This window comes from Typha angustifolia, chromosome 10 (assembly GCF_048772165.1).
Source record: "Typha angustifolia cultivar Huaian chromosome 10, ASM4877216v1, whole genome shotgun sequence".
Classification (NCBI taxonomy): domain Eukaryota; kingdom Viridiplantae; phylum Streptophyta; class Magnoliopsida; order Poales; family Typhaceae; genus Typha; species Typha angustifolia.
The window spans coordinates 2,500,813-2,527,171 of NC_133248.1; the positions used below are offsets into that span (position 1 = coordinate 2,500,813).

General features: G+C 36.0%; 2 protein-coding genes and 1 non-coding gene across 3 annotated transcripts in view; 2 read left to right on the forward strand and 1 right to left on the reverse strand.

The window, feature by feature from the left end:
* Positions 1–18,539, reverse strand: part of LOC140768159 (mannosyl-oligosaccharide glucosidase GCS1) — a 46,241-nt gene extending 27,702 nt beyond the window's left edge. The window contains exons 1-8 of the mRNA XM_073108316.1: positions 18,185–18,539; positions 17,999–18,072; positions 17,234–17,485; positions 15,545–15,719; positions 12,729–12,815; positions 12,549–12,617; positions 11,916–12,012; positions 2,148–2,233 (exon numbers count right to left, since the gene is read on the reverse strand). Coding sequence (XP_072964417.1) covers positions 2,148–2,233; positions 11,916–12,012; positions 12,549–12,617; positions 12,729–12,815; positions 15,545–15,719; positions 17,234–17,485; positions 17,999–18,072; positions 18,185–18,478 — 1,134 coding nt within the window. The 5' untranslated portion in view covers positions 18,479–18,539. The remainder of the gene's footprint in view (positions 1–2,147; positions 2,234–11,915; positions 12,013–12,548; positions 12,618–12,728; positions 12,816–15,544; positions 15,720–17,233; positions 17,486–17,998; positions 18,073–18,184) is intronic.
* Positions 18,540–22,707: 4,168 nt separating this feature from the next.
* Positions 22,708–25,784, forward strand: LOC140768508 (large ribosomal subunit protein uL22). The gene is made up of 7 exons (XM_073108803.1): positions 22,708–22,796; positions 22,906–22,942; positions 23,040–23,080; positions 24,811–25,041; positions 25,125–25,227; positions 25,306–25,373; positions 25,493–25,784. The coding sequence occupies exons 1-7, from the start codon at positions 22,794–22,796 to the stop codon at positions 25,535–25,537; spliced, it is 528 nt and encodes a 175-aa protein (XP_072964904.1). The 5' UTR covers positions 22,708–22,793; the 3' UTR covers positions 25,538–25,784.
* Positions 23,691–23,817, forward strand: LOC140769426 (small nucleolar RNA snoR74). Its single transcript, XR_012105908.1, has one exon. It is a non-coding gene; the product is annotated as a small nucleolar RNA snoR74 (small nucleolar RNA).
* Positions 25,785–26,359: the final 575 nt, after the last annotated feature.

Below are 26,359 nucleotides of genomic sequence, written 5' to 3' on the forward strand. Positions count from 1 at the left end.
TTTTGTTAAAGATATAGCAATAATAAAGTAGAAATATAATTTTACCTCAAAATTTAAAATTTGGGTTCAAAATCAACTCATATAGAGTTAATCTAGCATATTCCTATACCAATTTTGGCCTAATTTAAATGAATTTGATATATTAATTTTGATTTTTTTCAAATTTTGGAAACTTTGAACTTCTCGTTTAAAATATTTTTCATAGATCTATTACTCAAATGCTAAATCCATGTAGAATGACTCTTACAAATGATAGATCTAATTAAGTTAGCAAAGCTTTTGATAGGATGCATTAAGAATTATTCTGGTAGGTCTTAGAAAATAAAGTGACTAGAAAATTATAAATATTATCAAGAAAATACATGTGTGCGCACACAAACACATGAGAGAAAGGTAAGAGGAAATTTTATGTATAAGAGTAACAGATGATGGGAGAAAAAAGTAAGAGGAAAGTTTGCCTCCAGATTTGGCATTAGATCCTTATTAACATTGGTAATAGAGAAATTAAAACAGGATACAAAACATGAGGTTCCATGGTGTGTTATTTACTAACAATATCACTTTCATTGATGTCCAGAATAAAACAAATAATCGTTAAAGGTGAGATGAGGCAAAGTTGATTTGTAGGATCTACAATTCAGCAAGAAGGGAGATATTCAGACAAAAAAGAAACACATTGAAAAGAATTAGAGAAGGATGGCTAAAACTATGTATTGTATGATCATCATATACCCTAAAGTTAAAAACAAAATTCTTAAACCAACCATATTTTGTAGACCATGCTGTCGGCAAGTACGACAGAGATACAGACTCCTGCTCCTAATAAGAGAAGAAGAACAAGTCTGTCTAGTCAAGTTAAGCATGTTGAGATGGAGTAGGATCATAGATTGCCATACTGGCGAAGCGCTGCAATGTGGCTCAGGGGGTGGCCCTCTCCTCGTCTCGTAGCATCAATCTGTGGTGGTGTAGGAGTTATTTTGAGGTGGAGGAGGACCGAAGGAAGCTATCTAGGGTGATGAAGGGACATCGGAAATAGAATCCTGCATGGCTTAAGAGAGGACTTGTGGCAGCTAGTGTTTGAGGAGCTCGGATCACTGTGGAAGAAGATCTAATGAAGTGGATCATTTTTTTGAAGTAGGGCATTCAGATCCGTCTATATCAAATCTGTTAAGTTAGATCCAGACCTGTTTATACTTTATAGTGGATCTTTTACTTAAGTTAGATCCTAAGGAATATTTTAAAAAGTATGCCCTTCTCTTCCCCCATAAGAAGAGTGCTGACAGCTAGTTTTTCTTTTCTTGCCATGCCACTCTGATCACAGTTCGACAATGATGATCTCCTAATCCAATTAGTGTTCTCTCTCCCTCTCTTCCTTTTTCTCCCTTCATCTCTCTATATTCCTTTCCACCCATTAAGTTTTAGCAATTTCTTAGCGTCGATACTATGTATTGGTATAGTGTATCGAGACAGAGTGTGCCACCTTACGTGCTGTGCTGGCCAACAGTCAGCACGGCATGTGTCAACGGCAACGGAATCCTTGTGAAGGATTACTAGAAGAGATAGATAAATTATTGCAGCTGAGATTAATTAGAGTAGCATCATAAAGGATAAGCTTCATGTCATTGATTAAAATGGTCGTACATATCCGCCGAGTAATCTCCTATGTCAGTTTGGTGAGCTACTCCTTGCAGGATGCCTACTTTAATAAAATAACTCTTTAACTTTATAGAGACACTTGTAAAGCTAAATGGGTAAAAGAACCATAAAGCCAACCCAAAAGTACTTTGATTAAGGCCTTCTTGCTATTGCATTGTAATACAACAAATCAATATATATTTGGATTTAAATAGAGTTTTATAAAAAAATTTGTACAGGTATTCACCACCAATGCATTTTGCCTATACCTTTAAGGGGATTGTCGGCTACGGCCACTTATGTGATTTCATGATTTGTATCTTACATGTATATAATTATATATAAACATAGATAATGAGTTAATGACACGTTCTCCAATCAATCCAGTTTTTTATGATAAAAAAAACATAATTTAAAAGTAACAGAGAAAATCAACTCAATATGCATATATCAACATATTTAATTCAAGAATATGGAGCACAAAAGTAATACACTACGTAGACAAAGTTTACCTTATCGTCCTTCATACTAAAACATTTGGCATACTTGTCCTCAAAGTTCCTTTGCTTCTCATCCAAACGTCTAGTCAACATAACATCTGAGATATATATAATATATATATATGATATTTCGGACTTGGAATACACCAAAACTCAATAGAAAAGCATATATACAGGGGTGTCACAATCTTTATTTTAGATGAACTTTTTGAAACAGATCACCCCTTTAGAAGATGACAACTGATTATATGAAAGTATCTTACAGTTATTCTTGCAAGTCACTGAAAGAAACCATGGAATCTATCATTTTTGGAAGTTGAAGAAGTTTTGTATCCCTACACCCCAATCTACATGTTGGGAATTATATTCAAAATAGGACAGAAAAGTTTTTATTATATCCTGGTGTCAATGCAGACAAATATATAACAAGCAAAAGATGACAAGCAGATAATATGAAATGGTGTAAAGTTAGCATATATGTAATCATTAGATAAAATCAAGGAATTATGTTCAGCCATCTTGCTGGCATGAGAAGCACACCATAGGAAACAAAAAGGGGTGATGAAGAGCATGGAGGACAAAGCAGCAGCGGAGGAGAAGGTGGAGAAGAGAGGGAGAAAGAGAGGGGGAGAGGGAACAGGATTTGTAGGCAAAGAGAAGTTGGGAAAGAAGAAGTCCCTATCTTAGGTCAGGTCAGATAACAAACCCGACCCACTCAACCCAAAAGATATCCTAACTTAAGTTAATCAGGTTAAGGCCTATATTTAACAGATCCAGACCTCATTAGAATTAGTTTCAAGTCAGTCGAAATCGTGCTTGACCCAACCACATTCAACCATAAAGTACATTTAACGAAAGTTGGGAAGGTTTTTGGGCGAAATTGGATTGGGTAAAGCTCCAACCCAACCCAACTTGTCATATTCTCTCCTCTTCCGTGTACAAGTCATAATCTTCACCTTCCCTCTTTTTGCAAAATCATTATTCTCTTTCCCTCCTCCATCCTTCTCTAGTCACTCCAACATGTTCCCTGTCTCCCCCTTCCTTTGATATAAGGCCTAAATTTAATAATTCAAACCCAACTAGAGTCTGTCAATAAAAGTTAAAATTTTGGCGGCTTTTTGGGCTAGGTTGGGTCACACAAAGCTCCAACTCAACTCAGCTTGCCATATGCTCTATTCGACATGTTCAAATCTAATCTTTGCCTTCCCACATTTTAGTGTAACCAGTGTCTTCTTTTCCTCCCTCCATCTCTAGTCACTCCAGCATTTTCCTTATCTCTCCTTTCCCTTTCATCAGCACAAAAATAGTGTTGGATGTGCCAAGTCATGCCACCCACATATTCCATGTCAACAAGCCATACTAGCGCAAACGACACATTGGTCCTTGGATAATCAATAAAATATTGTTCATCAAACCCAAGTATTATCATGCATGCGGCATGGCCTCTGCCAATCTATGGCAGACACGGCATGTCCAGCAAAGCAGAGAAGAGAGAAAGGAGCAAGATTTGAAAGCATTCATCACCACCCGTCAATCTCAAATCTGTCATAGGCACTGAGTGTATGCTAGGATTTGAAGGAAAGAGCACCAAGAAGACAAGACAATGATTATTCTCCATAATAGGTTGTTGAATCCTATTTTGAGTGATAAAGGATTTATGAAGCAGATCCTACTATAAATTGGAACAAATCGTGACTCATCATAACCAATTGACAAAATAATCTTCTCCACACAGTTCAACCAGAACGAAACCCTAGCAATGACGATTGTGCTTCTTCTCCAGCTTCTTCATGTGGATGCAGTGCAAAAGGCCTTGCCAGTGCTTCATCTCCTCCAGTTTTTCCATGCAACTGCCATAGGTATATGCGAAGCCTTTCTAACCTGATGAAAGCCATTATAAGGCCTTTTAAGGGTGCCATCAGCACTCCTCATTCCACAACAATCCATGATCTAACTAGTTCATCAACGTCCAGCACAGAATTTGAAAATAAATCAAAAATATTGAGAAAATGAATTATTGAGAAAACAATAGCTCCCAATGCATTTATATTTTAGATAATAAATTGCTGCAAAAACAAATGATAGGCAAACAAAATAGCACAAGATGATGCCAATCTGAGAGACATGAGATGCAAACAAGACCTTATATAATACATACAGCACACACTAGTTCTAGTGTACATATGAATCATAACACAAAGCACCTGCTTCATTTTGTAATGGGAATGCAATTACCTATTGTAACTCTGTTACACCATAGCCCCCATAGTTGTATGGCCTCTCTTGCGAAAGACTATGTAGTCCTAACAGTTTATATTACAGCATGCACATTTCTCGAGACCAAATAACCACCTTAGTATCTTGCTTCATAAATTGCTTATTTCCAAATATGTCTAATGTGATTGTTGTATTGAACTGCTCATTTGGCATTTTCCCTTGTCAAAAACAGGTCACAAGCTAAATGCTACATTCCAACAAATTTACACCAGATGGATTTGAATTCCACTACAATTATGATGCCAGCATATGAACTAAATGTAGAAATTACATTAGTCTTTAGTAGCAAAGTTCATGTTTCACTTGTTACTCTCCAAATCTCATAACGTAGGGTGTTACTCAAAATGAAATGAATAGGAGATTAACTGAGAAAAAGATGTAGACATTTATTCCTTAAATCTCAAGAGAAAAATAGAAATTATATCTATCAGTAAAGTTTTCTCAACTTAGAACCTTATTGGATGTTTCCTAGCACTATTAGGATCAAAGGTCCTAAATTCTTAATATCTGCCTAACTATATCCTCACAAGTGAGAAAAGAAAGAAGGAAAAATCAAACTCAACTAATTCTTGCCCCCAAGCAAGATTCAGTACACCTATCAAGCTATGACTTCTTTTACACGTTATCATTAGGCTTTAGTCCATATTGGAAAGAGAAGAAAACATGAAATATTTTATATTACTCTTGGGCCCTCATTTAATAACTTAAGTTTTTGAGTTTGGTTGAGTTTCAAAATTTGTCTCAAACCCTATTTCACTTGGACTATAACTCTCATATCTCCCGAGTCTCCAATAATTAGTATCAAAGCCAATGGTTCAGTGATTCTAAACTACTCGTAATCAGTTTTGTGCACCCAATTTGGTGGCTCTAGTAGACATGCAGACTTTTGTGAATGAATCATGATAACACGGTAGTCATAAAGCAATCTGATTGGTGGAGCTAAGCTTTGAGCTTAGGCATGTGGAATTGGTGTGCAAACTCAATTACACTCAATAGAGTAACCAGCCTAACCAATATTCCGAAAATCGGTATCGGAATCAGGATTGGCCGTCCGAAAAAACGATACGTATCAGCCGTATCAGCCATATCGGCCGTATCAGCCGCATGTATAGGATCAGACTATTTTAATTAAATAAAATTCTAAATATTATTTAAAAATATTGAGAAATTTCTAAAAATTTAAAAATAATTATAAGAAATAATAATTACTCACATATAAAGCCTAAAAAGTAAAAATCTCTCTTCCTCCCTCTTTTTTTTCCTATCCCTCTAATTGTTAGTCTAAAATATCCATTCTCTCTCACACTCTCTCTTTCTTTTTATTTTTCCCTCTCTCTCTCTCTCTCCCTCACCCTCTCTTTCTTTTTATCTTTTCCTCTCTCTCCCTCACTCTCTTTTCCTCTTTCCCTCTCTCTTCCACTTTCTCTCTCTCTCCCTCTCTCCCTCTCTCTCTCTAGCTACTGGCTGCTAGCTAGCAACATCAGTAGCAGTTGACAGCTGCTTGCTGCAGCCGCTAGCAGCAGGCAGCTGTCTGTTGCTGCAGCCCAGATTGGGATCGACTATAGCCGATCCCGATCCATTTCAGCCGATCCCACTCGGGATCAGCCGAAACTGGAAACTATGATCCTAACTCCTAGGTCACGACAAAGGTGTTCAGAGTTGATGCATGGGCTCAATGAACAAGAAGTCACCATTGCCCAAAATTGACTAGCTCCAAATTAATAGCAATTTCCATCCTAATTATCCCTAACTTAAGACCATCATAAGCCAATGAAACTTTAGAGCTTATCATTATGAAACAACTTTCTTGTTGCTTTGTGCTTGTTCAAAGTGCTAATCTCAACAGCATTCCAGGAGGTGCAGACATCTGATTTGCGAAGTTAGAAGGGATCTCTTCTTGAAGAAGACTTCCTTCACCACGGAAAGTTTCAGCAGCAACAAGCAAGCTCTTAGGTTTGGTCCTTTCAACTGTACAGCTGCCCATTTGAAGACAAACAAGCACAGCAGCATGAAGAGAAGACATAAATGTTAACAACCTTGATATCTAGGATTGTCTAACATATTGAAGTAACAATTCTTCAACACAAGTACTATCTGAATGTTGTACATATCCAGGACTACTATGTGAATGTTGTTCACAGAAAATGCTTTTTTGATGCCATAGATAAGCAACTACAACATGGCAATATCGCAAGAAATCCCATTTCCTCAGATGGAATTGTTTGGACTACTTTACCCTACCATAAATCAGCATTGACTCATATATCCACATTGGATATAAGTTGTCAGGTTACATATTAGACTCTTGAATTTTTCCCTTTAAAGTTGGGGGAATATCAGATTCTTCCATTACCAAGTACTAACACTTCCTTAAGATAGAAATTCTCCACAATTACATATGAAAATAAATGGCAAGAGTGAAGATAATGGGAATTAGATTTCCATTTAACTTTTATTTGAAGATGTATTTTTATTAAAAAAAATTATTTTATTTTAGGGTGTACAATTTGGTTAAAACTCTTAAAAATCTAGGAAATTTAATCGTTAGTTTGTTTTAAGGTAAATTTGTTAGGATTTCATTGCTTTGTAAGTTAAAAGAGTCCAATTTAGTTATATATTAGATTAGGAAAGATCTAAATAAGATCAATTTATAATTTGATGTAATCTCATCATCTCTATATATAGAAGTGATGGAAATTCCGAACAAAGAAAAAAAAAGATGAAAACTTGAGAAATAATATTTTTATGGATGATACACTTTGTTTATCCCCTATGATCTATGTGGGTTGATTTTATTTCTCTCACGACTTGATGGATTATCTTCTTTCATATCTATCTAGCCATGCTAGTATAGAGATACATAAAAAGATTTATAGAGGCCCTATCTTTTCTCCTTAGGGGTAAACCTAGGTACCTCCTTATCTTTTTCCATATCAATATTTTCTTTGTCCTTAAGCCACATTAGAAGAACTTTCTGACATATTATAAAGTTTCTATGTTTACATCAATGATGGCCATGCCAGTGGCATATGTCGGTCGACACAGAACATGCTGAGCGACATGCCGTGCCAGTGGCACATCTCTACGTGCTAATGGCACGTATTTATAATATTTTTAATAAATTTTTTAGAATATTTAAAGATGTTTTTGGGTCTTCGATATGTCAATATTTAGTTTTTAGTTTAAATATATATATTAAAAGTTTAAAATATATATTATAATGCTTTATCTTTATATTATTTTTTGTAAATGACTTATTTTATTAAAGATAAAGCAATAGTTAAATATAAATATTATTCAACACATACTATGATTGAAAACATTCATTAAAATCAGCATTAATAATTGAACACTCCATAATATAATTGAATACTCCATAATATAGTTAAACACATAATATCAATTAATAATAGTTTAATAATTAAAATTAATATCTAATTGAACGTAAATTGACAAAGATCAAAGACTTCAATTGCTGGCACAAGAATTACACGAGAACGTTGCATTAAATATTATCGATATTCTTCAAAACTCTGCTCGTTGTAACATGTCACATAGTCTTCATATAAATAAGAATTTTATAATTTTCCTATGATATGATATAGATATTGAACATGCACGAGAATAAATGGCACCAACACAAAGAACACACCATAAGCATATGCAGATTATGGATATAGAGTATAATAAGGTATTATGGCTCTAATGGGTGTGATTGATATGATGATAATTATGATGAACTTATATCATCCTGTGGATACATCTCTCCCGATATCCTACTACCTACAAACTCAAATCCTTTGTAAAAATAATACCTCTCTGAGAAGGTTGTAAGATAGGGACGCATGTCTCATCTCCATCATCACCGTCACTATATTGAGTCTCACTATTATCACCATTACCATCATCATCATCATTATCATCTCTAGTCTCATTATCATCAATTTTATCTAAGCCTTCTAAATGATCAATTGATCATTTGATTTGATAATGATTGATGAAAATTAAAAAAAAGTTTAAAAAAAAAGGCTCCACATGGCACAATGACCGGCACGCACCAATACCGATCAGCATGCGTCGGCATAAGGGTGTGCCACTGGCACACCCCGTGCCAAGTGTCGTGCCATTACTGGCACGGCAAGTGTCGATTAGCATGGGGCATGTCAACTGGCACGGCAAGTGTCGATCGACATGGGGCGTGCTAACCGGCACAGTCATCCATGGTTTACATGCACTATACATTTGACTTGTCAAGGGAATGTATTTCAGCAAAAGCGTCTTCCTGATATAATAGGTTACACCGTATAGGAACCTTTATACTCTCGGTAACGATGTGATATATATGAATACAAACATTGTTAAAAACAAGGTCCAAATTTGCAAGTGCCTTCAGTATTAATAATTTAATATACACAAGAAAGAGTCCACAAGAAAAGAAAAGAGACAAAAAAAAGATAAACAATCGAAGAGATAAAAATCCCATGCCACAAAAATGTGCATCCAGGCACCATAAAAGCAGTTACTACAATTTCTGATGTCTCATTGCCAGAATTGGTAGCATTTTCTACTATTTTATGCCATCAAAACTAAGTTCTGCTTAATCAAGTAGAAAGATAGTAGAAAAAATGGTGAATCAATTCCTTGTTCCGGATAAGAGACTTGTGAAATCCATATTTCAATCATAAACATGGAAATGGTTTAGTGACCATCCAATATATCCACATGGTCCATGGTCAAAGAACCTTCATAGTAAATCCCCAGTCAGAAAATTGGTTATTGCACTTATCTTTGCTACTCAAACAATCCTCAAAATAGAGAAGTGATCAATGGTCCTAGAAGAAATAAATCTACAAGTTGTTTCACAAAATTTTGTAACTAGTTAGATATCATCGATATTTTAAACCGCTTTTGGTATGCATGCCAACATTATGTTACAATTTGCTTTTATCCAACTTTCCAATATGTTACTATTTCCTGAGATAGTAAGCATCAAAATTAATGTTCGAACTTTCGAGTTTGATCCAGAAAACCAGAATCGGTTTAGGCTCTTTTGAAAAGGTAAAGGTTCTAAGAAATAAGATAAAAGGAACAGTGTTCATTGTCACAGCAATCACCCATGTAGTAGTAGTCAAGTGCAACTTCTACCTCCTTTGCAGAACCAGATGGCTGTTACCTCCCCTTCTACATCATAGAAAAGTGATCCCTCCTCTGAAGCACGTAACACCATTCCCACCGAAACAATGCTGATGCAACTATTCCCACTACAAGAGAGGGCATGCACTCAATGCAACTGCTGCAGCACTGAACTGGTTGTTGTTGGTTCCGCTGCTGCAGCAAAGATGGTGAGGGTGTTTGTCCCCACTCTAGGTATTGCAACAGTTTGTGCTGCACCAGCTGCAGCATTGCAGAAGTTGGAGTAAAACATAGGAGATAGCGAGGTAGTGCAGTCCATGGAATTAGATAGATAGAGAGGGATATGATAAATTGATAATCCATGGTCAGAAATTCAAACCCAACCCGAAATTTGAGATGAAACGCAACTAACTTCTATCATGAAAAAGCATACCACAAACCAAGGATTGTGGCATGGCTCGTGCCTGTAAATCGTTGACACGCAAGGCACGGTACAAGACATGCCAGTCGTGCCGTAAGCATCGGTTCACCTCTACCTCTCCTCATTGTTGAGGCATCCGCCGTCTCCGCCTTTATTTCCCACCTTTGTTTTCCTTTTGTCAAAATAGTTGAATCGAATCTGGCCTCTGCCAGCACCCATTTCCCTCTTTGTTGAAACCCAGATATGGAGAAGAGAGGGGATCTCACGACTTTTAAGTGGAGGAAGAAAATGATTCTTAGTAGAGCAGTAGGTTTATCGCATGATCCACTTGAAAAATAATTTATCCACTAAGAAAGTGGACCCCAAATTATTTCTCAACGCAGATTTGAGAAGCAAGTTATAATCCGTTTTAAAGTTCTCGGCGGATCTTCTTGACTTATTTCTCAAAGTGGATCTTAACTTATTTTTCAAGCAGATTGTGAAATAAACCTACCGATCCGTTAATAATCATCTTCTTCCTCCACTAGGGCTGCAAAAATTGCCTATTGCCCTAAACATGACAGCTCCCTGCCACCACGCCAATCCTTGCCACAAACATACATCCATTTAGAATGGATGGCATCAATTGGGACCTAAAAAAACATAAAATCCTCACTCTAGTCCCTACATATCCTTAGTATTAAAATGGGCTCTTAGTTCTTACTGAATCTATTCCCATTTGTTAGGAATAGTAAAAGCAGATCGGATATGGATCAGCTAGTGTCGGAATTGTATTTATATCCACTTCCCTTTTTTGGATATGAATGTGGAACAAATAGACAGATAGTAAACAGCCAATAAATGTGTTAACCATATTTGTTCAATAAATGCACGCTTACTCCAGGTAATTAGTTTGAAGCACATAATTGATTGAAGATCACGAAGCGCTTCGAATTCGAATAAGACCATTCTCTGTTTAAATGAATTAAAATAGACACATACAAATAGCATCATAAGTATACTCATATTGGATCCGTGTAGGCATACATACATACTATAATCTATAGCATATTTAGAAATATATAGGAAAAGTGCATTAGGAGATTCGCACAAAAGTTCAAAAGAGGACTCTATTCCAGTCTTTTCATAAATATTAAAAAAAATGGATATAAATCCAAATAAGATTCTTCAACCTATATCCTATAGGGATAAGACTATTCAGATGTGGAGACAAATCTTGATTTATGACTGATAGGCAAATCTAAGCCTTATCCAGGAAAACTAAGATATGGGAGCTGGATAGTGCAAATCATATGCAACCAAGAATTAGTTTTAACATGAGCCTCACCTGCAGCAAGCAATCGTACATGCCCACAGTATCAAGTGGCTATCTCTCCTATTTGTTGCCTCCAAGTCTCCAACCTTAGGTGATTCACCATTCAGTTCAATTTTATTGTTATCACCTAATGGTCTTGATAAATTTGGGCAGAAAAACAGCCCAAATGTCCTAGATTATTTAAAAATTGGCATAGTTGCAGTTCATAGAGAAAACTACCATATCGTCAGTTACAGTGCCAATTCTGGAACAGATTATGCAAATAAAATCTTGCATAAATTACCCCTCGGCAAGCTGTACCTAACAAAGATCGACAATTTCTTCCAAGAAAAGATGTTAACGTAAGGTTGTCTCTTTGTGTTGAAAGGATTAATATTCTCTTAAGAAATTGCAAAGAGTATATAACTAATGAAGCAAAAGAAACAGAAAGCCTTTGCATCAAATATGTTGCATTGACAGATCCATCAAGGAGATAGAACTATGAAAGAGTTTTTCCAATTTGATCATGACTTTTTTCTAAATTAACACACAACATTTTTTTTTTAAAATGTCAAATTCACAAGGATTAACTTTTCCATAAAATAATTTCTGCATCTGATAATCGAGATACTCGTTTTTGTTACAATATAATTACCTGTAAGGCTGTGGATCCGTTCTTTAGTCCTTGAATTTTTCAAATCAGTCCCAGAGACAAAGACCAAGTCCATTTTGACAGGGAGATTCATGGAGATCTGAGGTGTATTTGACAATAAAGGTAAACAAATGCCAAAAGTAAAAGTAATTCTCATGAAGGAAATTGAAGTATAGGTAATGAAACTTAATTTAGCAGTAAGGCAACTAGCATCAACTTGTAGAAGCATGCATTGATTGGCTCCAGCTTTTGGAAGGATGCACTGATTCGAATCTATACGGAATACTATATAAAATTGGGAAAAGCTGCATTTGACCCAAGAGCTATGGTGCAAGAGCAAAGTTACGCGCACTATGTAATTTCTAGTTTCTGAAAGAATATGAGAGGAGCAGAGTTGGTACGTTTGAACAATTTAAAGGGATCTATCCGAGAGAGAATAAATCCATTCTATCCAAACAGTTATCTGTTACTTCACTGTCAAAAAGGTGATTTAAGATGTAAGAAGTAAAAAGTTACAGTTATTTTATAACATTAAACTATTTGCTTCATGCATTAATCAAACTTAACAAAATATATATATGAAAAGCTTCAGTTCATTTTGCTGTATGATTGGGCTTTCCTGATCATCTTAAGTACCTGAAAAACCAGTATGTTTGAAGAATCTTCAATCACATCTGGTAGATGGAGAAGCCCTGCTCTTCTTGCCTAGATATGAAGAAAGGCCAGTGTTTAGCTTAAAATGAAGATAAAGTGTCAGAAAAGCTTGTCCTATCTAGTAGTATCTTCAGAAAAGATGTCTGAGTAACTTGAAGGTACATGGCTTGCAAGAGTCCCCTGAACTAGTTCAGTCAAATTGTGCATGTGAAGAGATCTGTAACCAGCAGCATGTATGTCCAGATTATCCTGTCAAACGGATAAAGTCAAAACACACAACATCAAGAAATAAATTGGATGTAAAAACTAACAAAATTATGAGAAACATGTGTTGGAACTAGATGAGCAGTGTAAATAATCATCTTATGTACGTATGAGGTACTATGATAGTGTGATACTATCCACAGCTCAGAAGGATGTATACCAGAAGTAGAATTTTGGAAGGTCTCCATATGACAGTAACCACAAAAGATTTTTAAGTCCAAAATGTGCAACAAGTTTTCCTATAGAGCACCAAACATTGTGGTCCTATGGACAATAAAAAGAATAAGAGAGAGCTGTATGTAGGAAGGTGGGAGAATATGGTATATACATTTCAGGCAGCTTTAACATCAAAACTGATGCAAAAATAAAATTAATGTTGTGTTATGTATGGATGGCCGTGCCGACAGCGTACCGGCACGTGGAAGGAGGGGTGCCACACGGCACCCCTCCTAGTAGCTTCGCAATACATTATCTACCTCGTTGTCGAGCTTGCCATCGCCGATCACCGCTCACTGGCGACGGCGAACACTGAAGGGTGAAGGTGAGCAGCCCCTTACCTTTTTCTCTCCCTCTCTTATAGCACGGTCGGCAAGTGTCGCGGCATGTGCCGCGCCATGCAATGTTGGCTGGTGGTCAACACAGTCCGTGCCTATGGCACGGCCATCGTTGGTGTTTCGATAAAAGTTTAAATGGTTGATATTTCTCCAAAATAAGATTTTTCCTCACTCTTAATAATATTTTTAATAACGATTACATAATTTCTAATCTTCAATGTTTTCCTCCTTTACCTTATAATAGTGATTGGTGAATTATTGCATAATAAATGTATGTGTTATGTTATAAATTTAATTGTACAAAGTGACCTAAAAGAAATTAAAAAAATTATACATCATATTATTTTTAATGATAAAAGAGCTCGAACATTTACAAATATATGTAAAAGGTGTGGATTAGAAATTGATATACAATAGATGGAACTCTACTTATGAAATGTTAAAATTAGTACTCAAATATCAATGAACTATAATGCTTTATATTTTTTGACATATTAATAATGAATTAGAATGTCCTAATGATTTAAAATAGGAAAATGCTGGAAAAAAAATTAAAACCATTTTCTAATTCTACTAATATGTTGTCAAGCTTTTATTCTCCTACGATTACAATCGCGAGCATGTAACTTGTCAACGTAATGTACTTTATTTTATTTTTCACAATTAAATAATAAATTATGCAAATAATAGATAGGTGGGTAGGTGCCAACCTAATTGGGATATGCTCATTCCATAGTGATGCAAAAAAAATATCTTATATTTTATATAACTACTTGTTTAATTATAATAGCACCAACTCCTTTGATCTCTACAGATGTCAATTGGTACCACCTCCTTCCGCATTTTTTTATCTCCAATTCTCCACTAACTCAAGTACCCCATCAACTCCTATTTTTTAAAAATAGGAGTTTGATCTCCACCAACTCATAGAATAAGTTAAATTATCCTAGAAAGAGAAGAAACTAAGGAGAGCTCTCACAGGCGACTCCATGCTCCACGGTGCCATGCGTCCTCCAACTTCTCTCTATTCTTCTCCTCCTCCTATCTCCCACGACCATTCGAGCTATTCGGAGTCTCATGGCGACAAATCGCATCTCCTCCATGCTCGGGGACCACCACAAGGATCGAGACCATCTCTACCGCCAAATGAACCACTAGCTAGTGGGCGATGAATCGACCTCACAATCGCAAAATGAGCTCAGGCGCCATTGAACCAGTTGCCAACAAACTAAGAACGAGGGAACACAAAAATGGAGGTAGGAAAGGAGTGTGTAAGCAAATGGAGAAAGGATAGCCTATTCAACATCTAACCCAACCCATCCGTTAAACTCGGCTTGGCCCATCAAGACCGAACCCGCTCTCTCACTGACCGATAGGTAGTAACGAGCTAGACTATTCTAGCCCAACCTGGCCTAACTCACTCATGGGCGGGCTGCCAAACAAGTGCCCAGCTCGGTGGGCCCCGCCTGGCCCAACCTACCCGATGATCCAGTATTGAGTGAAGCGGCCATAGGAGGTGAGTAACGGTGGTGACAGTCACTACGAAGCCTTCGCCTCACCATCTGTCGCCGCCCTCCTCTCACTTCCTCTCTGTGTCCTAATGGAGGTTGAAGACAAGCTTTTAATGATGAAGGCAATGAACGACGAGGCGATTATCGATTGTGGGAGCTCCCTTTCTCTTTCTCCTTCTCTTTTTCTCTTCATCTCCCTTTCTCCTCTATTTCTCTCCCTCTATTCGTGGCATGGTAGGGAAGTGTTGTGGCATGTACCATGTCATGCCACAAGCACAACCATTATTGAATAAAGTACCAGTTAAAAAAACTTCATATATACTAGTTGAGGAGAAGAACGTTGACTGAAGAGATACAAATTATCAAGGACAAGATTCTAACAAATAGAGTCCAAGTAATTATTAAAATTCTAAAAATGTCCAAAACAACCAAAGTCTAAATAACAACCAAGTTTCCTAATCGTCTTATGGATTAGTAATTCACTCAACACGTTTGTCAACTCGAGCAGATAGTATGTCTAGTGTCTACAATTGCTTTCATCAAGAAGTAAGACTGCATATAGACATAACCAAGAGAGTATTGAAATAAAATTAAAAAAGAAGAAATTAAGTAATAACTAATTTGTGTGATTTAAACAAAAACAACATACTGGTGATTTTAAATGGACCTCCCAACCCCCTACATCTTTTCGTGACCCTGATGCCAACATAGTGGTACCAGGAAGATGGGATTCCTGCCTACCCATATCAAATGATTTTCCTTCTTCGTCGGCTAAGTAAAAGAATATATGACAGTTCCTATCTTCGGCTTCGCTTAAACTGGATCTGCAAATGAACCAAAAGGATGAGGACAAATTTAAATGCAAGTAATAGGTTATTCGGAGTTCTTACTAAATATGATTTAACTACACAACAAGTTGCACATGGAGCAGCTATAATCCAATGATATCAGGATATAATAGTCTAACAATACTAGAGGTCTAGAGCAGATACTGTATTCTATCAAAACAAACTCCTTGCACAACAGAAACTTCATCTCAGACAGGAGGCTTCTAGCTAGTGCTATTTTGATTCATATTAAGGATACTAACTCATGTTACATTCCTGCAACAATTATGAGGAAAGAACAACAACATAAGTATAGTATCTAGTTTAATGCCAAGATGAGTAAAACATGTTCGGATTAAACTCCTGACATTTTACAAAATAAATGAGTTAATGCACCCTTCATATTTTATATTGGTTAAAATATATTGTATATGTGGTAATTTGTGCTCGGCCCTTTGTGAATTGTTATCAATGTACTGAACCACTAATAGGTTAACTAAAAGAAAATAAAGAGTAATAAGAGGACTTTATTACCAGTGTAAGTTTGCACATCAAACAATACACCAATTAAGTGAGTTGCAGACTTATTTACCCGAGTAGGTAATTTTGAGTCCACGTGGATGGCACCATAAGACGATATGTACACGTCTAAGAAAATAGTTGTCTGAATTAACGGTTTTATTTAATATAAAATCACTTTAGCAATTTTGGATGATCATTGATGGAAGAAAAATTGCCAAGGGAAGTTAGGCATCTTAACCTCAACTTAATTTTAACCTGGAAGAAGGATACCAAAAAACACTTAGTGATGCTCATTGAACAAAACTGCTATCTTAAAAAGTTTTTCTCTTTAATATATCTATGTGGCATTCATGTGCACTAGAAGTTACCTACTCAAGTAAATAAGTTTATAATTCACTTATTTGGGTACAATATTGAATAAAACTACTATCTCGAAAAGATACTCTCCTTAATGTACCTATGTGGCATCCATGTGAACTAGAAATCATCTACTCAAATAAATAAGTTTATAAGTCACATATCTGGGTACAATATTCTGATGTGCAGACCTGCATTGGTCAAAAACTCATAATAAGAGAACCAAAAGAAAGCAAAGAATATATTGTTTAATCCAACTATGTCAGGATCTCACACTACACATTTTTGTATGCCTCCTATGGAATATTAAGGCTCTCGTTAACCGAATCAAGATATTAAGTAACTTTCTCCAAACAAATAAAACATTCTTTTACAAGAATTCAGGTGGTTGACACATTTCTAGAAAAGATGGTGATAACCACCATTTCAGAATTATGAGACTTGTCTCCTCGGAATGGTGCACCTTGTGTATACCAACTAGCTTTGAAAAATTGACTAGATATATTTAAAATCTTGAGCTAGTAAATATCTTATTAAATAGCAGTATCCTGCCGCATAATTAGTGAATTCATGGAAAAACTTAATACCAACATTTTCTTACTTAGACAGTATATTGAAATCTACAGACTTACTTGTCATTCTGCACATCCAGTCTAACAGCCCAGTCACCTCCATAGCCACTGCCTTCTCCTTTCTCTTTCAAGAAACTAGTCGTCAACGACAACCCATGATCAATCAGCACTTGACGCCCATAGTCCCTACCGTTGTGCTCCGTCCATCCATATGTACTAAGCTCATCAGAATCTTGACAAACGTGACGCAGAAAATACTGTCCATTCTTTATGCCAATCCACATCAATCCAACAATCAATGACCGTGGTGTTCTGTAGAATTACAACATTTTGTTACAAGTGACAAAATCTCTGAGGAAAACATTGTTCAACAGAAAGAGAACATGGAAAGTACTCAACAAATATTGGCACAAACCATGAAAAGGGAAGGGAGAAACCAAATAGAAGGATGTAAATACGAAAATTACATGCAAGATATTTACTGCAAGCAAAGAATCTTTTAAAAAATTAACAATACAATTCCTACTTATTGGTAGAAGAAGGACATGGTCATTAGTTAGCCTTGCAAGAAAGACTAAAGCTCTACATGTCCATCCAAATTCCAAATTTGAACGGTGAAAAGAACCTATTTTCACTCATGTGTATCCAAAATTATGTTCTCTATATGAAAAAAGAATGACCAAACTATCATCACAGCTAGTGCCCAAAATAAATGATATATTTTACAAATTGTAGGACGATGAAAAAGAACAAACTTTTTTCCCATTTATATAGACAATTATATCATTTAGGAGGCAAAACATAAACAATCGTCAAAACCTATACCTGGACCGAATGCCGAGATATACGTTTGGTCTGTAAGTCCCCCAGTATAGGCTCTCTTTATGCTCCCCTTGAAACTGCACTCCAGTTTGCACATCCATGATAGAAAAGAGAATCTTTTTTCAATAAAAAAAACAAAGTTACAATAAAAAGCGCATGAATTTCCCAAGAGTATTAAACCGAACCGACCTGAGGAAGATCCATCATCCTCGGCGCGGGCAATGGCGTGACGACCCTCATGATCCTACGTATAGCATCATCATCCTTCGGTTCCCAACAATACTTATACACCAGGAAACCGATCGAGAGGAGAGCCAAGAACAAAAATCCTAACAAAAGAAGGGTTTTAATGCTGACGTCCATCAAGCGGATGGGGCCGTGGTCGCGGCTCCTCCTCCACTTCCGTCGGGGCTCATCGGCGTCGGATTCTACCGGCGAGGTCTTCGCCCGGCTCCGGGCGGTTCTCCGGCTACTTCCAGTCATTTCGGCCTTCGATCTCACAAGAAAAGGTCGAGGGGTTTCACCACTAGCATTTTGATCAAAGATGATATTAATAAGGGTTTTAGCTTAATGTACCAAATGCTTCCGCAATATAACAATGATGAGGGTAGGAAAGTAAATTAAATTATTGAGCTTTCAAATTTTATAAAGGGGTTGTTTAATTTCTGTGTGTTTAGAAACACGTGCATATCAAGAGACACATATTTCTATAGATATTGTATCGTTGATTATATTTCATAATAATATATTTGTTAAACATATATTTAGTTAGTTATATTTTATATATATTATAATGACGTATTTAATAAGCAAGTATATAATTAGAGGAGAAGAAAGATGAATTAAGGTTGGGTCAAAATGAGAAAAAAAAGAGAGGAGAGGAGATGGGTTGCGATTGGATTCTCATTGAAATGAGAGGGGAAAAACGGGTTAAGTTGGGATAGATTTTTTTTAAAATTATTTTCTAGATTTGGTGCACAAAATTAAATAATAATTTTTGAATTAAATACTACATCTATTAATGAAATACTTAGAAAAGCTTGCAAACGGCCCTTATAAACTTTCCCCTAAAATAGTTTAATATTTTATGAGTAATTTTCAGCTATAAAATAACCGTAACACCTTTAAATCAATTAAGTTAGAAAACGGAATGTGCACTTTATGAAGAAACATGGGCAAAATATGGAGAGACAATGTAGAAATTATACAAAGTACCAAACCTATCGTGACTAGGCAATCTATAATACATTGTGGATGAAAAATTATGTGATTAAAAAATGTACCTTTAGGCAAGTGATATCAAAATTTAATACAACCCTTAATAAGACACTTATTAAACCAAACACTATGACATAGAGAAAACCAAGAATGATAAATACTTAGCTGAAAATTTCTGTGGAGACAAGGAACATACAATGCAAAATTGAGAATTACATACTTTTTTACAATACAATTCAATGCAATTGCAAGACTAGGATAAAAGACCATCTCCCAAAAAAATGATTGTGATGATTTCAATCCCACATTAGGCAAATAATAGTAAATTGGTAATTGAGTTAGCATGTAAATTTAAGATGTAATTTTAATAAATATTATTTATATTATAAAATATGGCTATTATGATGTTTAGCTGTTATTCTAGAATAGAAGGTTGTATTTTAGATTTTTGTTATTCTTAAATAAATGGCTAAGAGTATATTGTCCATTCAGTTTTCACCCTACAATTTGGAAATCAAATGGGCGTGGGCTTATAAATTATAAATTTCTTTCTTTATAATTTCGATCCGGCCCGGTGCAACCAAAGCCCGCACTTCCATCCGGAATGCAGCAAATCTAGGGGTGGCAAAACTTGACCCGACCTGATAACCTAGCTGTTAATCGGGTTTGGGTTTAGGTTAATTAGGTTTGGGTCATAAACGGGTCAACCCGCCTAACCCGATTATTAATCGGGTCGTGTTCGGGTTTATACCTCTGACCCACTTGACCTGTTTAACCTATTTAAGTAAATGGGTCGGCCGGGTCGACTCGCCACACACATATATGATATATATTCTAAATTTTTTTAATTTGACCAAAATACCCTAATACCTTAAAACCTAAGTCACCCAAATCTAAACCTCAATCCTCGCGTGAGCTCCCCCTTCACACCACCCGACGACACTGCGGCAGTGTCTGATCTCCCCCTTCACGTCACCCGAGGACACCCAGGCTCCTCGCGTGAGCTCCCCCCTCATGTCGCCCGACAACACCTGCGGCAACGTCTGATCTCCCCCCTCACGCTGCCCGACGACACCCGAGCTCCTCGCGTGAGCACCCCACTCACGCCGGTCGATGACACCTGCGGGCTACGGCAATGTCTGATTCCCCCTCACACTGCCCGACGACACCTGCGGCAGCGTCTGATCTCCCCCTTCACACCGCCCGAGGACACCCGAGCTCCTCGCGTGAGCTCCCCCCTCACGTCGCCTGACGACACCTGCGGGCTGCGGCAGCATCTGATCTCCCCCCTCACGCCCCCCAGACGACACCTGCGGCAGCGTCTAATCTCACCCCTCACGCCGCCCAAGCTCACCGATCCGGTGATCCCCGAGCTCCTCGCGCCACCGGACACCCGAGCTTCTAAATTTCTAATACATTGAGGTTCTAAACTTCTAATACATTTTAGTCATGATATTTTTCAAATTTATTTTTAATTTTAGCTAGGTTTTAAAGTAAGGTATGTCTCTAAGCACATAACTAATTTGGCCATGTAATTCTAGAAGAATCAGTTTTTAAGTTTTTGAAGTTTTTGAAGTTGTTTTATGATGTTACACTATATACCCTACAGCAAATTTGTACTGTCCTAAGGTGGTTTTGATCCAATTGAATATAATAAAAGGCATGCGAAGCTATTATTTTATTAGTCATATAGTCACATAGATGAATGTAAGATTTGAAAAATATTAGAAACAATACAGTATTATTTTAGCGATAGCTATTATTCTAGACCTACGATTCAAAATATATTTTGTGAAATTCTCATACAATAAACGCTATGGCTCTTCTTATGAGATGATAAAGATTCGCGATAAGTTGTTTGCTCTTTTTGATCACTATGTTCAGAATACTTCTAAAGTTTCCAATGTGACATCTTTAGCTACTTTATGTAAAGTTTCAAATGATGCTGAAGATAACAACTCTATGATGAAAATAATTTAATACCATTAGTATGTTCTTATCATTATATTTTTTTTAATGTTCTTTATATATTCAGAATAATAATTTATTTTTTTTATGTAGGAGTTTGATTCATTTGAGAGTTTTGAGTTTGCGAGTAAATCACAAAAGTCACGATTAGAATTGTATCTTGAAGACCCTCGAATTGATCGAAGTTCTAAATTGGATATTCTTAATTATTGGAAATCCAATCAATTTCGATATCCAGATCTTTCTCTCATGGCATGTGTTATATTAAGTATTCCTATCTCCACAGTTGCTTCTGAATCTGCTTTTAGTGTTGGCGGTAAAGTACTTGATCAATATAGAAGTGTTTTAAAGTCTGAAACTGTGAAAGCTTTAATTTGTTCTCGAGATTGGTTGTTTCATACTAGAGGTAAGTATATTATTGTTTTCTTATATAAATATTTAAAAAAATTTAGTCTACTAATTATTTTATCATATTATGATAGATAATTTGGTAGCATTGGAGGAGTTAACGGAAGATATTACAAATTTGGACTTAATGGCTAATGCAAGTGAAGTTGTAGAATCTGGTGAATGCTCAAATGCATAAATCTAAATCCGATGAATGCTTATTGACTAATGTAAGTAAAGTTTTGTATATATTTTATATTTTAGATGTTTACTTTTTGTTCATTTTGGTAGGGTCGTGATATTTGGAGATGGAGAGCTTGATGATAGTGTTTGCATATTTCAAACTATTTTTAATTTTTAATGGATTGTAAACTCTAAATTTTGTTCCAATTGTCATGGGATTGTTTGGACTTTGTTGGAACTTTATTTTAAATTACATTGTATGGACTTTTATTATGTTAAATTATTAGGATTGTAAATTTGATATTGTATAAGTTTTGAGTTGGAAATGTATTATTTTATTTGTATGAATGTATGATATACTTTTTGAGAGTTGGAACTTTGTTCTAAACTCTATTGTATGGGTTTTGTTATGATGAATTATTAGGATTGTAATTTTGATATTGTATAAGTTTTGAGTTGGAAATGTATTATTTTGTTTGTATGAATGTATGACACTTTTTGAGAGTTGGAACTTTGTTCTAAACTCTATTGTAATTTTGATGTTATATGAGTTTTGAGTTAAAAATAAGTTATTTTATTTGTGTAATACACCATTTATATATAATAAATTAGTAAATATTAAATTTATATAGGATTTATATTAAATGGGTTAGACGGGTCATGTTAACGTGTCGGGTTAACACGACCTGTTTAAGTATACGGGTTAGACGGGTTGTGTTAACCTGACCCGTTTATTAAACGGGTTAGGCGGGTCGTGTCGTGTTACCCGTTTATTAATCGGGTTGTGTTCGTTTTTACCAAATGCAACACGTTTATTAATCGGGTCGTGTTGGTGTCAATGTAATGTTGACCCGAACCCGACCCGACCTGAACCCGACCCGATCCAAACCCGACCCGACCCGAACCTGCTTAACCCGACCCGTTTGCCGCCCAATCACACTTCGCGCTAGGGTTCCGTTCCCTTTATAAGGCCGACTCGTTTTAGGGTTTAGCTCCTCTCCTCCGCAAAACAACTCCCGCCGCATTTGGGCTCGCTGCAACGATGGTATGATCTTTCCTCTCTCTAGACGTCGGTCAATCTCTTTGTTCTCTTCATGCTCTTGGTTCTCATGCCCTAACTTGTTCCACTTTGCCTTGTTAATCTCTGATCACAGGTGAAGTACTCGAGCGAACCGAACAACCCAACCAAATGTAAGACTTTGGTTTCTTTCCTCTTTCCCTGTTTAGATGCTGGATCTTTTGTGCTTTTTATCTTTATTTCTCTACTCAAAATCTTCTTTTTTCACAGCCTCTAAGGCCATGGGGAGGGATTTGAGAGTCCACTTTAAGGTTCGTTGTCCTCACTGTGATATTATTGGAACCTTCGATATTTGCGATCTTTTTGGTGTTTATATAGTGATTTTCTATGTGTAAATGGATGCCTAATTTTGTTGTAAGTTACTTTTTATATGGTTGATCAATTTAGAAGCTAAAGTTACATTATTTACGTGGTATGTGCTATTATTAGCTATGTCGCCCATTTACATGTATTCTATCATTAATCTGGAAACATGCAACTGATTCTGTAGAAATGCATATCTTCTTGATAGACAATGTGTCATTACTACATTAGGCAATACTATGAGAGTCAATGAGAGAATAGTTATACTATTTCACTAACAGTCTGGGATATTTTAGATAATGTTAGTGAAATGCATATTCCCATATATACTATAAGTAGGGTAGCAGAATAGCTATTTCATTTTACTAACAACTCTTGTATTTAAATGTTAATATGATGGATTCGTCCACCCAACAGATAAATCACAATTTTAGGGACATTGAGGCTCACTGTGGAGTATTTGTGTGCAAAGGGAAAGTCATTTTGGACAATTTAATGAACTGGATTGTGATGTTCTGATCTTGCTTTTGGTTTATGCAATAATTTGACAACCTAAAGAAAAAAGCAGGGTTCTGTTTTCTTAATAAACAGTTCTCTCGTAAACTTTAGGGAAATTAGATGCATTGTTTTTGGGTGAGCCTTTTGAAACTTTACGACAGAAGGTTCAGTTAACAATGACACATAAAATTTCACCTTTCAAAAGATAATTTCATGTTTTTAAACTTTGATTCTGGTATCCTGTTAACTTTCTAATATTTTCAAGCCTCCCATATTATAATTTTTTTGCGAGATGGTCTTTTATCCTAGTCTTGCAAGTGCATTGAATTGTATTGTGTAGATACCAAATCTCACACTGAAGATTTCAATCTTTATAGTAATGTATATAAACAATATGAAGAATTTTTTAGGCGTTATACTTATGGATTTTTACCTTTTTAGTTTAAAAAATATTCAATTTTCAATTTTGCATTGTATGATTGTTGTCTTTACAGAAAAATTTCTACATTTCTATAAGTCGTACCAATTTTTCATCTAAGCATTTATCGTCCTTGGTTTTATCCGTGTCATAATGTTAGTGGTTGTTGATGGGAAAACAGCAATTAACCATGGGGGCTGTCTTAGGAAGGCGTCTTTTTTGTTTTTGGCTCTCTCTGATTCAGTTATATGATCCTAGTGTACATCTTCTGAATGTTTTAAATCTCATTGTACAGTGTGATTTATCATTTATGGACTGTTGCATCAGAGTAACAGTATAAATTCTGAGGTGTTTAATCTCTTTGCTCACTCTATCATTTCATATATTTCTTCACTGAAACTTGTTTGTATAAATCTGATGCATCCTTATTTCATGTGCCCCAACTATAACCTTTTTCCTGCATCTATAATTATGGTGGTTTGCTGTTCCATAACCAAGGCTTGATTTTGATTTTTTATGCATGCCTCTCTGCAATGACATTATAGTTTATGCTAACATTGTGCAATTTTGTGAATTGAGATGTTTCATGTCTTGTGGTGACCATATTATATTTATATGTTTGAATTGAATAGGTACAATAGTTTGTCCTTCATTGTTTTGTGCTATTAGTTTCAATAGACTACTCTAGGTCATAAGATGGTTTAATAGTTTAATTAACCAGTATAAACTTCTTAATGATGCACGCTCTGTTGATTTTGACAGAATACCCGTGAGACAGCCTTTGCGATTAGGAAGCTGCCTTTGGTGAAGGCTAAAAGGTACCTTGAAGATGTAATTGCTCACAAGCAGGCCATTCCCTTCCGTAGGTTCTGTCGGGGTGTAGGACGTACTGGCCAAGCTAAAGCTCGCCAGTCAAATGGTCAGGGGCGTTGGCCTGCCAAATCTGCCAGATTCATTTTGGATCTGCTCAAGAATGCTGAGAGCAATGCTGATGTATGGCCCTACTACTTGCTTTTTCATGTATTTATTACAAAAATCCTGTCATATAATGATTTACTCTTTTCTCCTGCTGTCAGGTTAAAGGTTTGGATGTAGATGCTCTTTACATATCACACATTCAGGTGAATCAAGCCCAAAAGCAGAGGCGTCGCACCTATCGCGCTCATGGACGGATTAATCGTGAGTTCATCATATGAGTTTAATTATATTCCTAAAGTTTCATGGAGATTAAGACCCATTCATTCTGTTCTATTGCAGCTTATATGTCTTCTCCATGTCATATCGAGTTGATTTTGTCAGAGAAGGAAGAGCCAGTTAAGAAAGAGGTAATTCCACTCTCTGGTTTGTGTTTACTATAGGATTCTCTTGTCATTGTGGCATTCATACATTTGTATTCTTTCTTGACGTTAATAGAGTGTTCTCTTATTACGTTTCAATTTTGCAGCCTGACACCCAGATTGCACCCAGGAAGGCCAAGAATCAGGCTTGAAGATTAGTAGCCGTAGTTTGAGTTGCAGACATTTTGGATTTACTGGTTGTTCCCTTTTTGATTTAAAGCTAGATAAGTTGTCAACTCTTTAATCTAGTATCAAACATTTTTCTAGTAATTTATTTGTATTTGCTGGACTACCTCGTTATTCTATCTCGAATCTGTGAAAGCGAAGAATGATTTTATTTTCATATTGTGGAATCAGCTCATCTCCTATTTATGGTATAGCCAGATATTTATTTGAGTATTGACTTATTATTGAGGTAATGTGAAATCCTGGGACTAGACTGTAATCTGTTTAGAGTTGAAATTGTGACTGACTTTGTATCTGCGTAGGAGATTAATCTTGATCAGATGATGTTATGCAAATCAAGTTTTGAGGCTAGTCGAATTTTGATTAGTTCAAATATTTATACAACCGCAATGTAGAGCAATAGCATGATATGAGTATGAATTTAAGATATGCAAAACTCTTTAATTAGATGTGTATTTGGGTAATTATAATTTACACCAATCAATATTCTGTGTGCCTCCCTGAATTTATCTGTCCACTGATAACGGTGATGAGAGAGTGATGGTGCTCTTTCTCAAAATTATTAAACTTCTTATCTTTTGATATTTATTTGTATTTCTTCTTAGAAGGTTTACAATGTCGGCAATATAAAAGTGAGTGATTTTTTGGCAACACATATGTTGGATATATATTATATTAAATTAATTATAAATTGATTTTGGATCAGATCCATCTATCAGCTATATAATTCTTGGTATATAACAACAGTGGCCAGAAAATATTGAAAAAAAATGGGAGCTTTTGCAACC

What these genes read in the sequence shown, in the direction of transcription:
- LOC140768508 (XM_073108803.1), top strand. An exon ending in ACCGAACAACCCAACCAAAT is followed by an intron (nt 22,943 to 23,039) that starts GTAAGACTTTGG and finishes CTTTTTTCACAG; the next exon opens with CCTCTAAGGCCATGGGGAGG. An exon ending in AAGAGCCAGTTAAGAAAGAG is followed by an intron (nt 25,374 to 25,492) that starts GTAATTCCACTC and finishes TCAATTTTGCAG; the next exon opens with CCTGACACCCAGATTGCACC.